Raw genomic sequence first — 13,237 nt, forward strand, 5'->3', positions numbered from 1 at the left:
CAACAATGTTTAGGTAGATGGTATGTGGCAAAGTAACATCCGCATGAATTCCCGTCCACCTAAGGTTTCCCAGCTCAACATTGCCCAGAGCATCACAATGCCTTGCTTTTTTACAACCACTTTTGGTTGGTATTAACCACTGCACACCGGGAAAATCTCACAAGACCTGCCGTTTTGGTGATGCTCTGACCTAGTTGTCTATCCATCACGATTTTGCACTTGTCAAAGTCGCTCAGATCCTTAAGCATGCCCATTTTTCCTGCTTCCAACACATCAACTTCAAAAACTGACTGTTCACTTGCTAGCTAATATATCCCACCACGTGACAGGTGCCACTGTAACGAGATAATCAATGTTATTCACTTCACCTGTCAGGGGTTTTAATATTATGGCTGAAAGGTGTTATATATGGACAGATAGAATAGTGACTCTAAATTTAGAGCTAGCTTGGGCCGTGTTATGCTGAAATGTTCAGAATAAAACATTTTATACATAAAATAAACATGCAAAATTATCGGAATGAGCTGAATTTGTAAATACTTTTTGTGAGCAGTAGCATTGCAAAGCTTTGTCTACTTAAGCGAGAGTGTGCGGGTATTGTGGCTTACGTAATCAACAAAGTGCACTTCAAAAAAAGGGAGAATGAGGTAATCCAGCCATTTCAGTTAGTTCCCACCGAATTCTCAATCTCCAAACGGAAGTGTTGCTGTCATTTATCTTTTCCTGTAGATATGAAACCAGTACTGGCTTTTCCTTTCTTGATAAGATTAGTATTCTACACCAAACTCATTCCTTTATCAGGACTTATTCATAATCTCTTCCAGCATCTGAGATTGAATCCAGATGTTCTGTAGTAACTACCAGTGGTTATACTCCCAAGATGATTCAACACTTTTATATGGAGAATATGTACTACAGCATTAATAAACAGAAAACTTGAGTAGTGTTGACAATTCACATCCGTACAAGAACGTACCTGTAAACAGAGAATAAAGCAGAAGCTGGAATTACATTTATAAATGAAACAGGTTTTTGGCAGTCTGTCGTTCTTACAGGGTGATTCTAGTACGTTATCTCTTATATGGTTTAAAATAATTTAAAAGTCGGCTAAAATTTTAAATACATTTTATTTACACCATTCACTGCGTATGTGCAAGTGTGTGGGTAGGAAATATTTTAGTATTACTATAATATATATTCATATTTGAATATATTATAATATGTGTGCAGGGCATTATACATAAAATGTAATATTGTATAATATGCACTCTCAGTTTGTACGGTTATAATGAATAGCAGTGCTGTGATTAGCTACAGCATTTAGCCCGCGGCTTTGTGCCTACGGCCGAATCACAGCTGTTCTGATATTCAATATAACCGCACAACGTGCAAGTGCATATTATACAATATTATATTATATTTTATTTACAATGCACTGTACATGTATTGCTCCTGCAATATAATATAATATAATATAATATAATATAATATAATATAGGGCTGAAACTAACGATTATTTTCATAATCGATTAGTTGGCTGATTATTTTTTCGATTAATCGGATGGGGCGCCAAAATTTCAGTACCTTTTTTTTTTCCGTTTATTTAAAATAAAATCCCCAACCTGAGTGTTACAAATATAACCTTCAGACTAAAACTTTTCACAACTGTTTGTCCAGTTATATAGGACTGAAAAGAACCCAATACACACACACACACACACACACACACACACACACACACACACACCAGAATATCTATTATTCAGTTAGGACTGTAGTTTAATATAGTGGCTTTTTGTGCATCCATAAAAAAATAATGCATAAATACTTATATATAATATAAACTAATATTTATATATCTATATGTACAAGTTTATATTACATAATAGTATTTATGCATTGCTTTTTATGGATGCACAAAAAGCACTGAATTAAACTCCAGCCCTAAATTAATAATAAAAACTCACTTTCACTGAACGTTTAACTAGTGCTTTATACAATGCCAAACTCTACGAAACATGAACCAGATCTTGGCAAACTAGAACACGCACACAAACATGAAATAAATATAACAGATGCTAGACAAAGAATACTACAAATGGCAGAACTTGAATACTAGTACTTGCTTGACATTAATGTGACTCAGGTGCTCTTGTGGTGTGCAGGGTTTGATGGGGAATGTAGTCCAGTGCTGCTTTTGGTGCTGACATGACAGAACCCCCCTTTAAAGTGCGGCTCCTGACATGCCTACTTTGGTCTCGGGGTTCCTGGGCAGCCAGACAATATGTCCACTGGTGTGAGCTGAGCTGGAGAGACCGCCCCGTCGACCTCTGATGTGAGCCTTGCTGTAGAGCAACGCATAGGCTACAGCCCCCTTGACGATGTTGATTCATTTTCTATAACAGCAGCTCTGACAGTATTGCTAGCTATAATTCCAATCACAGGTTTATATTAATGTGTTTGTTCTGATTTTGTTTCTATAGTAAGAACTTACACATGGATGGGATTTGTATGGAGGATGCTCCACATAATCCTGTTATTTAAAAAAAACAAAAAACAACGTGTACACCGTAGCAATTTACCAATGATCTATTTATTATGTAATCTAATGTAATATAATATTTATGTCATTTTGGTAGACACCCTTATCCAGAGCGACTTACATTTATCTCATTTATACAACTGAGCAATTGAGAGTTAAGGGTCTTGCCCAAGGGCCCAACAGTGGTAGCTTGGCAGTGCTGGGGCTTGAACTCCTGACCTTCTGATCAGTAACCCAGAGCCTTTAACCACTGACTCACAACTACCCTAATAATACAGAATAGTATAATATAATATCTGCATTGAAAACACTTTTTGCGTTTTGTGTGAATGTCCATTTTCCGCAGCCCCGTTGTAGCATCTGGCATAAGCTTGAATTTGATTGCTCTATGCATTTATAACCTTTGTAATGTACTGCCATTTCTCAGATGTAGGAGGTGTGAAGTGTACAAGAGTACAGATTTTGAGTGGGAATACTGACTAAACATGATTCATGCAGTACTAAAGCCAATTCTATTTAGGGATAGTGATTATGTCCATGATGTCCATGATGTCTCACAGAATATCATAGCATTACCTGTGTGTGTGTATATATATATATATATATATATATATATATATATATATATATATATATATATATATATATATAAAACACCACTGCATGTCCCAGAGAGAAAAGGACTCAATGACTTGCCTTTTACTGGTCCTTTGAGTCATCTACACATACGTAACATAGAGCCAGGTACCTCCTAGGGCACACAAAGGCTGTTCAAAATCAGCAGAGACTGTAACGCCCCCTGGTGATAACTGCAGTGCACTGCACACTGTTCTGACAAGTTTGAGTCAGGGGCAGTGTTAGATGTGATTACATCAGGTGGAAATGGTGTTTTCAGTGAATAGAACTTAAAGAAGACGGTAAACAGAGAGTTGAGATTAAGAATGCTTGTGGAACGTATGTGTTTGTGTGTCTGTGTTGTACATTTATGGGGTTTTTTTTACACACAGTGAGCTGACCCAACAATGGAGCCACATTAATGGCTTTGTGCAAAAGTGCTGATCCCTGTAATTCCCTGTCACCCTGACGAGTGCAGTGCCGCCTCACTAAAACACACACACACACACACACACACACACACACACATGCGCGCGCTGCTGTGGAAGCCCAAGAAATTGCTTTCTGTCCACTTAATAGAAAACAGATAACATCTGCTGGGCTCATGTGTTCTCTAAAGCATCAGGGCTGAAGCACTTAGAGTTTGTACAGTAACAATGAGGCTAAAAGCATCCTGCTCTATTCGCTCTATTATAAATATAAATACGCAATACAACTTTATATGCACAGTCTTTTTATGCCATGAGTGTTGTTTTTTTAACATCACTGAAGCTGACGCTGTCACACGAAAGATGACAGATAGTCGCTTTTCTTTCTCAGTGTTTAAACTGTTTTTCATTTACATTCGATTTGTTATTTCCTATATTAGTTATATTTGGTTTTTATTTAATTTAACTTTAGTTTTAGTCATAGTTCCCGAAACAGAACAGAAAGCTGTGAAGCTATGGTCCTTCAGTTCATTTTGTAGATATCAAACATTATTATGAAAATGGAACAATCCGGAATATGGTTTGATCAGATTTCATATTAGATCCTCACTAATTCCCTGAGATATCACTTTTAGACATTTTGTTTTCCAAATATGACTTCTCTAGTTTGTGGTGAGCCAAAGTATTAACGTTTTTGGGCTCTTGTTTAAATTCCAAGCAAGTATGATGTCATGGCGAAAACAGCGCGGCCTACTAACATACGCCGCCGAGAACTACAACAACCAGATTTCTCACGTTCACACTCACCTGATTACTGATTACACACACCTGGACTCAATCACCTTCACAGCAACCTCACTGTATATAAGAACCTTCAGTTCACTCACTCATCGTAAAGTATATGCTCTGTGTCTCTCGTATCAGTCTATACCAAACTGTTGTTCCATTGTTTCTCTTTCTGGTTTTGACTTCATATTGTTGTTTACGTTTCTGATCATGTTCACTGACCACGTTTTTTTAGATTACGTCTTTTGTGTGTGTTGCCTAGATCATTAAAGTCGTTGAGTACCTGCGCTTGTGTCCTCAGCTGCTTCTGGGCATATGAATACATTGTCTAGCTTCTAAATGTGCTTCTTTTTGTTAATAACAGAGAGGTTGTTGGTTTTTCGACCACAACTGTCATTAATAATCGAAAAGTGGAAAAAAGTAACAGAAGCGACCTTATAAGTGCTTTGCTGGGGTGAGACGAGTGTGACCGGGTATTGAACGTGCGTTTGAATTCAGCAGGGGCCGGCTGTAATGGCATCGCTCTCAAGTCAGGCAGGAGCCGGGGGCTCCAGAGGTCTGAGCTCTCTCAGAGTGAGGTATTGCCTTGTGAGGGATTGCCACCGTGATCGGGTGTGACAGCAATGCTAATCGAGAAACCATACCTAAAATACAGAGCTCTCTAAGACATATAAACATCCCTGAACAACTACTCTACAAATACATCAACAAGCTAATGGAGAATGCACAAAGGTTAGTTTAGTCTTTTTACCATGTACATTCACATTGTATGTACTATACACACTGGAAAGTGTGAGGATTCTACAACAAAGGAGAGAGAGAGAGTGTGTGTGTGTGTGTGGGAGAGAGAGAGAGTTATGATTCTGTCAGAACCACCTTCACCTTTTTGCTCATTCATAAACCATGCCTTCTCAGAGTCTGTGGAGAGATCGACAGGATGTGGAGCAATTAAAGGCGCTTTGTGCTGCTGGAATACCAATGCACGCCACCGTTAACAAGTGTAATCCCTATTTCCATCCTTGTGCCACCTTCATCAAAAACTCCCAGATGTTCCTGCTATTCATCTGTCAAGTTTTGTCATTATTGCTCCAAATCTTTCCGCTATTTCTCATTGCATTGCCTATAGAACAGCATTCAGCTGTGCATTTACATAATGATGGTTCCAGAACAGTCATTTTTCCCAATTGATTCCCATCATCCAGAATCCCAGCTCAAGCAACATGACTGGATTCTGATGTATGCTAATTTAACTTCCTGCTCAGTCCTCTGAATTTGGTTTCGTTACTTTTTTAATCCACACGAGTGAGTCAAACAAATCAGCCAGCGCTTCTTCCGTGTGGTACTACAGGGCCACTATCGCGCTGATTAGCATCACAGCTATATCCACAGTCCCAAACAACAGCCTCTTCTGCTATCAACAGATGCTTCTTTGTAGTGGAGAGGTAGTGATAGCAGCAAATGGTACGCATCAGTCCTAATTAGCATCGTCACTGACTAGAGCTGGTGTAGGCTCCCTAACAGGAATACAAGAGTGCCGCTGTTCCCTGAGCCTCACTGCTTACATTTGAGTAGGAAAAACATGTGGCTCCGGAATTTCTCATAGGAATTCTCTCAATAACGTTAATGCTAATATGATGTTAATGGCGCAGTTATCTATGTAAATATCCAACAAAAAGCAATGCCATTCAATCATGTAAATTCCATGCATGTTTGCTAGCTCACGTATCGCTGATCATAGCAAAGGTGGCATTTGCAGGCTGATAGAACAACATGACCGGACTGTTAGAAATGGATGAGTCTGTGTGTTTTTGTTTGCTTATTTATGTGCATCAGCATCAAACGCATAACGACTAGCGAAGCAACAGTACAGCCAGTGCATGTATTTCCCTCTGATATTTGTGGAGGTTTATATTTGGCTCCAACGTAATCAAAGGTTTTGTTGTGTTTGATGTATGTCCCAGTTGTTGGGTTAGTGGCCCTGAAAGAAGGCAGCCATGTTTCTTTCATACTTTAGTGCTACTTATATGAAGTATGTGTATATATGAAGTCAAAATTTCAGCCTTATTACCGTTTCGCAGTCTTAAGCTAAGCTGTAAGCTAGCTCAATTTAGCGAACATTAGAGAGGTATTACTGTGTCACGGTTGCGAGCATGATATTTATTGCAAAGTATTAACCACAAACTGTTCAAAAGTATCACAAAGTATTCAATCAGCAACAAGAATAAAAACGAAACGAAATGATAAAAGGTTTATTACCATGGTAGTAATGCTAACATTTTCACCAAGCACTACGCTAGTCATAAATATGCTAATGTTTCATATGCTAATTCAAGCTATTTTCTCATTTCATGGTCTCACAACACCATAGTTCATATTAACTGCTCGCTCACAATTAACAACGCAAAAGCATCATATGCTAACTTTGATCAACAATTATGAACAAATGATAATTCAACAAATTAGCTATTAGCTAATTAGATAATTAGCTAATTAGCTCATTTCCACCACACTCCCTGTATTTTACTTTAAATTGTGCTACAGAATTGAGCCAGAGGCTAATCAATTATCCTGTCTAATAAACAGACCACAAGTCAGGCACACATGATCATATGTTGAGAAATATATGTTCCTGTTTCACTGTCATGTGGTATTTTAATTTGTAATGACTATACATACATATATATATATATATATATATATATATATATATATATATATATATATATATATATATATATATTTTATGTCTCATCCCCTGTGTGTAGACGCTCCTACATCCTGTGTCCATCTCTGTGTCGGTGTGGACATTGTGGTGTGTATCACTATTATGGCAGTGTGAGTGTGACAGCTTTGTCTCTAGGGAGAACTGCCACGGTGACTTAGCGGCAGGCAGCTAATCAGAGAATGCGGGGTGTCAGTGGTGGAATATCACACATCTCCTGTCTTCTTCTAGGGAATAAAGGATAAAGCATAGCGGATTGTCTATAGTTAATCCCCCTCTGCATGCGTGTGTCTCTCATGACAGGCTGTGGGTTGGGGGATTCTCTGGAGCAGTGTACCGTGCCGGACCATGCCCCAGCCGTGGTGCTCAGACTCATTGAGGCTCTGGAGAGACCGGGTGAGATTTATCACTCATTAGTGTACATACACTTAAAGCTAATCCATCATACAGGACCAGACTCCCTCAAAGTGCTATTAATTGACTGTGTAGTCAATACACAAGCATGCTAGTTTCTGTGTATTTAAACTTATTGACTTTGCTATTGGCTCACATTTTAATCTATTGAAAGGAAAGTCACAGAGTTTCGGTCTTAAATCAGGGCTCTGCTCTAGCTGTTATTTATCCTCTGTGTCAGTTTGATCCTGTAGGTCTGTTTTCACGACATGGTTGTCATTTGTGTTTGATCAGGCTGGGAAAATGAGCCTCTCTACAGAACCCTGTTAGCTTCCAGTGCACCGCTCGACCTACAACAGGCTCTGGACACAGGTGAGTTAGCGTAATGTTAAATGATGAAATGCAAAATTAAGCACTTTTTTGTGCATGCATGCACTGGTTCAAGGTATAAAGAGATTCATGGTCCATCTGTGTATGTACACACACCACAGCTATGTGCCATATTAACACATATGTAGGATTGAACGTATGCCAAAAATATCCTATCTTAATACTTAAAGATGTTTTCATAATACAACAACTTAATATTATAATATTTCTCAGGTTTGAGTTCTAGCACATGGTGGAAATGAGCTTTTGGGTCACTGGGGCTTCACAGTATGACCAAAACGTTCATCTCCATTATCCATTCATCTTCAGAAAGTGCTTTATCATGGTCAGGGTCGTGGTGGATCCAGAGATTAACCCAGGACCACTTGCCGCAAAGCCGGAATACACTCTGGTTGGGTATTAAGTCCGTCACAGGGCATCATGGACACTCACAATTGCACACTCATTCACACCTATGTGCTGTTTAGAGTCAGCAATCCATGTGCAGGCAGGTTTTTGGTAGCTGGGAGGAAATCAGAGAAGTTGGTAAAATTCCGATTACAATGCTTACATGTTGTATCGCAATGTGCACAGACTTGCCAGTATATGAGATATCTGACTTATCTAGTATATAGTACTGTGTGCCCTTTGGCTTTCAGAACAGCATGAATTTGTCCGAACATGGGCTCATCAAGCTCTTGGAAATACACAGGCATGGTGTGCAAAGTGGAAAAGAATTGCTTCAAATGGACACCTACAATGTACAAACAGTGTCCAGGTCATTCCAATGATCCTCAATATGATTAAAATTGAGAGCCCATGCAGGGCAACAAATCAATGAAAACTTGCCTTGTTTCTGGAATCATTCTGTGAACCTAGGAAAAAATAAAAAAATGTCAGGAAGTCTGTAGTAAGGCCAAGCCCTAATGTAGAGAAGGATGATGGATAAACTAGACTCAATTCTTGCCAACGTCTCTCATCCACTATACAATTCACTGCAGGAGCTCAGGAACACATTTAGCCAAGTGGTCATAAGTCCAGAGTCCAATACTAAACGTTTTAAACTCTAGCCAGTGTAAACATGTGATGTCATTGTTATTACACACTGTTGCAGTTTGTAATAATGTATGTAGACCATTTGTCACGCTTAAGTATATTGTTTAGAAGTGCAGCATTCAATATTCATTATCTATACCACGTTGCTGTTGAATCCTCTATTCTGATTGGTCAGAAGGCATGTCATGGCTCAGCCTGGCTCTCACAGTTGTTTTTACAAGTTTATATCAATGCACTTATTCTAACATGTTATTCTTTCTTTAGTAACAGCTTACACGGTATGGTGGACATGTGTAAATTGTTGATATGGGGAAGCGTTCATCATTTTGGAAGGAATCACTGGTGTCAGGGTTGTGCAACGGTTGTCAAAGGTAACAGTCTCAAACAGTTTCTTGGTAACTTGACAAGCTGCATGTTTTTTGTATTATTACCTTCAAGTGAGTGAAAAAAAGAGATGCTGGTCAGGGTATGAAGGTTTATAGACGTTATAATGTAAGGGATGACAGGAACTTGTTGTTTTGCGGACGTTCCACAGCATTCCAGTAGATTTAACTATGAACAGATTCTTTTTTGTTGTTGTTGTCGACATATCTGTCTCCAATAATTTGAAATGTTAGTGTTGGCAAATTTCTGAAGTGTAAATGGAATAAACCACTTTGGGATGTGTTATCATTGGAAAATAATCAACTTCCTGGTGATAACAGGTTGCGTAACACCATGCCATTGTTGATTATTTCCCTGTAACAATGGGCCTTGTGGTCCAAGTGTCCATTCAACTGGGATAAAGTATAGCTATGGGGAGAGTAAGCTCATGAGCAGTGATGTTTCTGATATGCCAGGATATCCACATATGAGATTAAGCTCATGAGCAGTGATGTTTCTGATATGCCAGGATATCCACATATTTCAGGAAAGCATCCCCCATATTATCCCCACAACACTGACACAACTAGTGGGTAATTTTCGCAAAGATGACTCAATGGACTCCTGTGACCACACCACTGTTCCACTCCTCAGTGGTTCAGTTCTGAAGCCCACCGAGAGACATGTTTTCTTGTCCCAAATCTGCACCCGATGTGGTCTTTAGCTGCTATAAGCCATTCAAAGCAAAGGTTGATAAAGAAGATGTTGAATTTGGATGAGATTTCTTGCTCATGGTCTGTCTGGTTTTCCTTCACCCTTCTAATTAGCCAGCTGTTCTCATCGCACCATTCTCGGTAAGCTGATGTTAAAGTTACCCATGAAAATCCTACGCCATTTGGGAGACGTTTGAATGATCACACTTACCACCAAATCACTCATATGAACCATTCCAACACTCAATTAAATGCTAAGTGATGTTGGAAATGCTGATCTACCTGATTTAGACCACACAACTGGAAACTGAATATGTGTCCACGCATTCGTGAGGCCTCAATGTCAATCTGACCAAAATAATTTCCTTTTGTTGGATGTTGTGAATGCTATGATTCATTAAACACCCACAGCAGCTCATCTGACATGCTGAAGGTCAGTGAGAATACTCAGAGGCCTAAATATAACATTCGGTTATATGTTAGAGGGCTAATTTGCTTATTGTTGTCTTTTGTTATATCAGTTCTGTGAAGGACAATATTATTATAATACAGTGATTAATGAGAAATATCTTTTACAGCTGGTTTCATATTCAGAACCCTAGAACTTGTCAAAACACCATGGAAGTAAACATTGCAGTGTAAATATTTAAAAAAAGCAGCTATTTTTTCCACACAGTGAACTAAATTATGATTCATGATGCACTGCGTGGTTGTTGTAAACTTGTTTTGGGCAGTGCTCTGAAAGTTGAGCCGAAAGTTTGAGCTGAAATTCTTGCTGGCACCACAAGGGAGTGCTCTGACTTTTTTTTCCTCGGCTGTGCCACCTCCATAAATAACAAAGTGGCACTGGAGGAGAAGAAATACATGTCTACATATATACATAAAGTGAAAACTTTTTATGTTACAATGTTGCTCCATTTTCATGACTGTTTTATTACAAGTATTATATACTTTTTTTATCAATGGTCAATTAGAATGCAATGATTATGCACTTAAACAAGAATAAGTACGAAATAAAAAGTTTAGAGAGAACGTACACTTGTAGATACTCTTAGATGATATCTACCTTTGCCAAGCGTGTGTTATGCCGTTTTATAGTCATGATTGTGTGTGATTGTTATAAGGATGTTGACATACACGTACAATATGTGCAGTTGTGCATAAATACAAATAAGAAGAGAGTGACCAAGGTGTATGAGCTCTGATGTTAGTGTGGGCCAAGATACAGTCGGTTCATACATGTTAGATCCTTTTTTTCAAGCTTTTGTTTTAGATTAGATTATTTTTACTTTCTGAACAAAACTCTAAAAACAATTGTCAGTGGCTGCAGTTTGGACTTTGTTTGAAAATGCTAAGAGATGAAAAGCTGTCTTTCAGTGCCACTGGACAGAAGTGGTTTGGGCTTTTCATGGATGTATAGTTCATTTTATTTATCCATGAGAATATAGTTTGCAGTATTTATTATTATTATTTATAAATTTAATTTAAAAAAAAACATAAAATCTGTGATTGTTTACGTTTTCACCACCTATTAAATTCATTAGTTCTGATGAAAGCAGTTGCCATCAGAAGCCAAATAATTTGTTGAATGGACCTATGTGTGATTAAAGTGTCATTTCAATATAAATACACCTGCTTCTGACATGAGCAGAGTTTGCTAGAGAACATACCTAAACAAAAAGTATCGGAAAAACCAAGCAGCTATTATCAAAACAATTCTGAGACAACATTCTGGAAAAGTATCACTCAGAGTTTGGTTAGAAAAAAAAATATCTTAAACTTTTAAACGCTATTAAATCCGTTATTAAATAATGGAAAGAATATGGCCCATGCGTGACTCTGCCTAAAGGAAGCCATCCAGCAAAAGTCAGTGACCGGGTAAGGAGGGCGTTAGTCAGAGAAGAGGCCAAGGGTAGCTCTGAATGAGCTGGAGAACCACAGATCAAGTGGGAGAATATGATTACAGGACAACCATAGAGCAGACATGGAAGAGAATGGAATAGAAAAGAAAACTATTATGAAAAAGGACATATTAAATCCTGTTTGGAGATTGCCAAAAGACATCTTAAAGAGTCAAACATATGGAAAGAATGTCCCCTGGTCTGGTGAGACTAAAAATGAGCTTTTTAATGCCTTGGCACAAAGCGCTACATTTGGTAGAAACTTAACACTGCTAATCACCCTGAGAACACCATCACCACACTGAAGCATGGTGGTGGTAGTATCATGTTTTGAGGATGCTTTACATCAGCTTAAAGCATGCCCAAATTGATTGTGAAATTGGTTAGGGTTAACAACAAGATGGATCCTAGAAGAAAACCTGTTCCAGTATGCAAGAGACTTGAGACTCTTCCAAGTGGACAACAAACCGAGACATACTGCCAAAGCTACACTCAAGTGGCTCAAAACCAAGACGTTTAATGCAGTAGAATGGCCCAGTCAAAGCCAAGACCTCAATCCAAGTGAGAATTTGTGGCAGGACTTGAAAATTGCTGTTCAACAACAGTCTCCATACAATCTGACAGCGTTCGAGCAATTTGACCAGGAACAATGGGCAAAAGTATTAGGATTCAGACGTGCAAAACTGATAGCAACATAGACTTGCAGCTATAATTTCAAACAAAAACGGTACTTCTAAATACGGACCCACGGGGACGAATACTTATGCAACCAACACATCTACTTGTATGTTTAATTAACCTTTGTGTCACAATAAACTTTGTGTATTATATATGTGTGTATTGTGTATTATACACATATTGTGTAAACGAAATCCCAGATAAGTCCATTTTAGTTCCAGGATGTAACTCTACAAAATGTGGAAAAGCTTAATGGGGTGAATACTTTCCCAATATGTGAGCTTCTCTCTCTGAAGTGCACAAGTGAACAGTAAAAAGACTCAAAGAATATATTTGGGAATTCGAAGCCTGATGTGTCTCCTATACCTTCATCTTTTTCCAGTGTACATGGAGCAGGTTTGTGCTAAAGTAACAGGGTGGAAATACTCATGCCACTGCCCTCATTGTAGTATCTTGGCACTAAAGAGACGTGGGTGCCATTTAAGCCGATGGCCAAGAAGTGGCGTAGTCGAGCGGCCTGAGAAATCCAGAGAAAGCATTACCTCACTCAGACCAGAACAGCGCATGACACTCACCGCCCATTCGCAAAATGTTGGGGTGTCGTCATGGACGTGGAGAGCCGATTTTAGCCTGGGTGTACGCCTTTTGGAAATGCATCATAGATGGAGAGA

General features: G+C 38.7%; 1 protein-coding gene across 2 annotated transcripts in view; it reads left to right on the top strand.

The window, feature by feature from the left end:
• pik3r3b (phosphoinositide-3-kinase, regulatory subunit 3b (gamma)) overlaps positions 1-13,237 on the top strand; it is a 214,830-nt gene that overhangs the window by 68,921 nt on the left and 132,672 nt on the right. For both annotated transcript variants that reach the window (XM_053635982.1, XM_053635983.1), the window contains exons 3-4: positions 7,397-7,489; positions 7,781-7,858. In XM_053635982.1, the coding sequence (XP_053491957.1) occupies positions 7,397-7,489; positions 7,781-7,858 (171 nt within the window). The remainder of the gene's footprint in view (positions 1-7,396; positions 7,490-7,780; positions 7,859-13,237) is intronic.

Source organism: Ictalurus furcatus, chromosome 11 (genome assembly GCF_023375685.1).
Source record: "Ictalurus furcatus strain D&B chromosome 11, Billie_1.0, whole genome shotgun sequence".
Classification (NCBI taxonomy): Eukaryota; Metazoa; Chordata; class Actinopteri; order Siluriformes; family Ictaluridae; genus Ictalurus; species Ictalurus furcatus.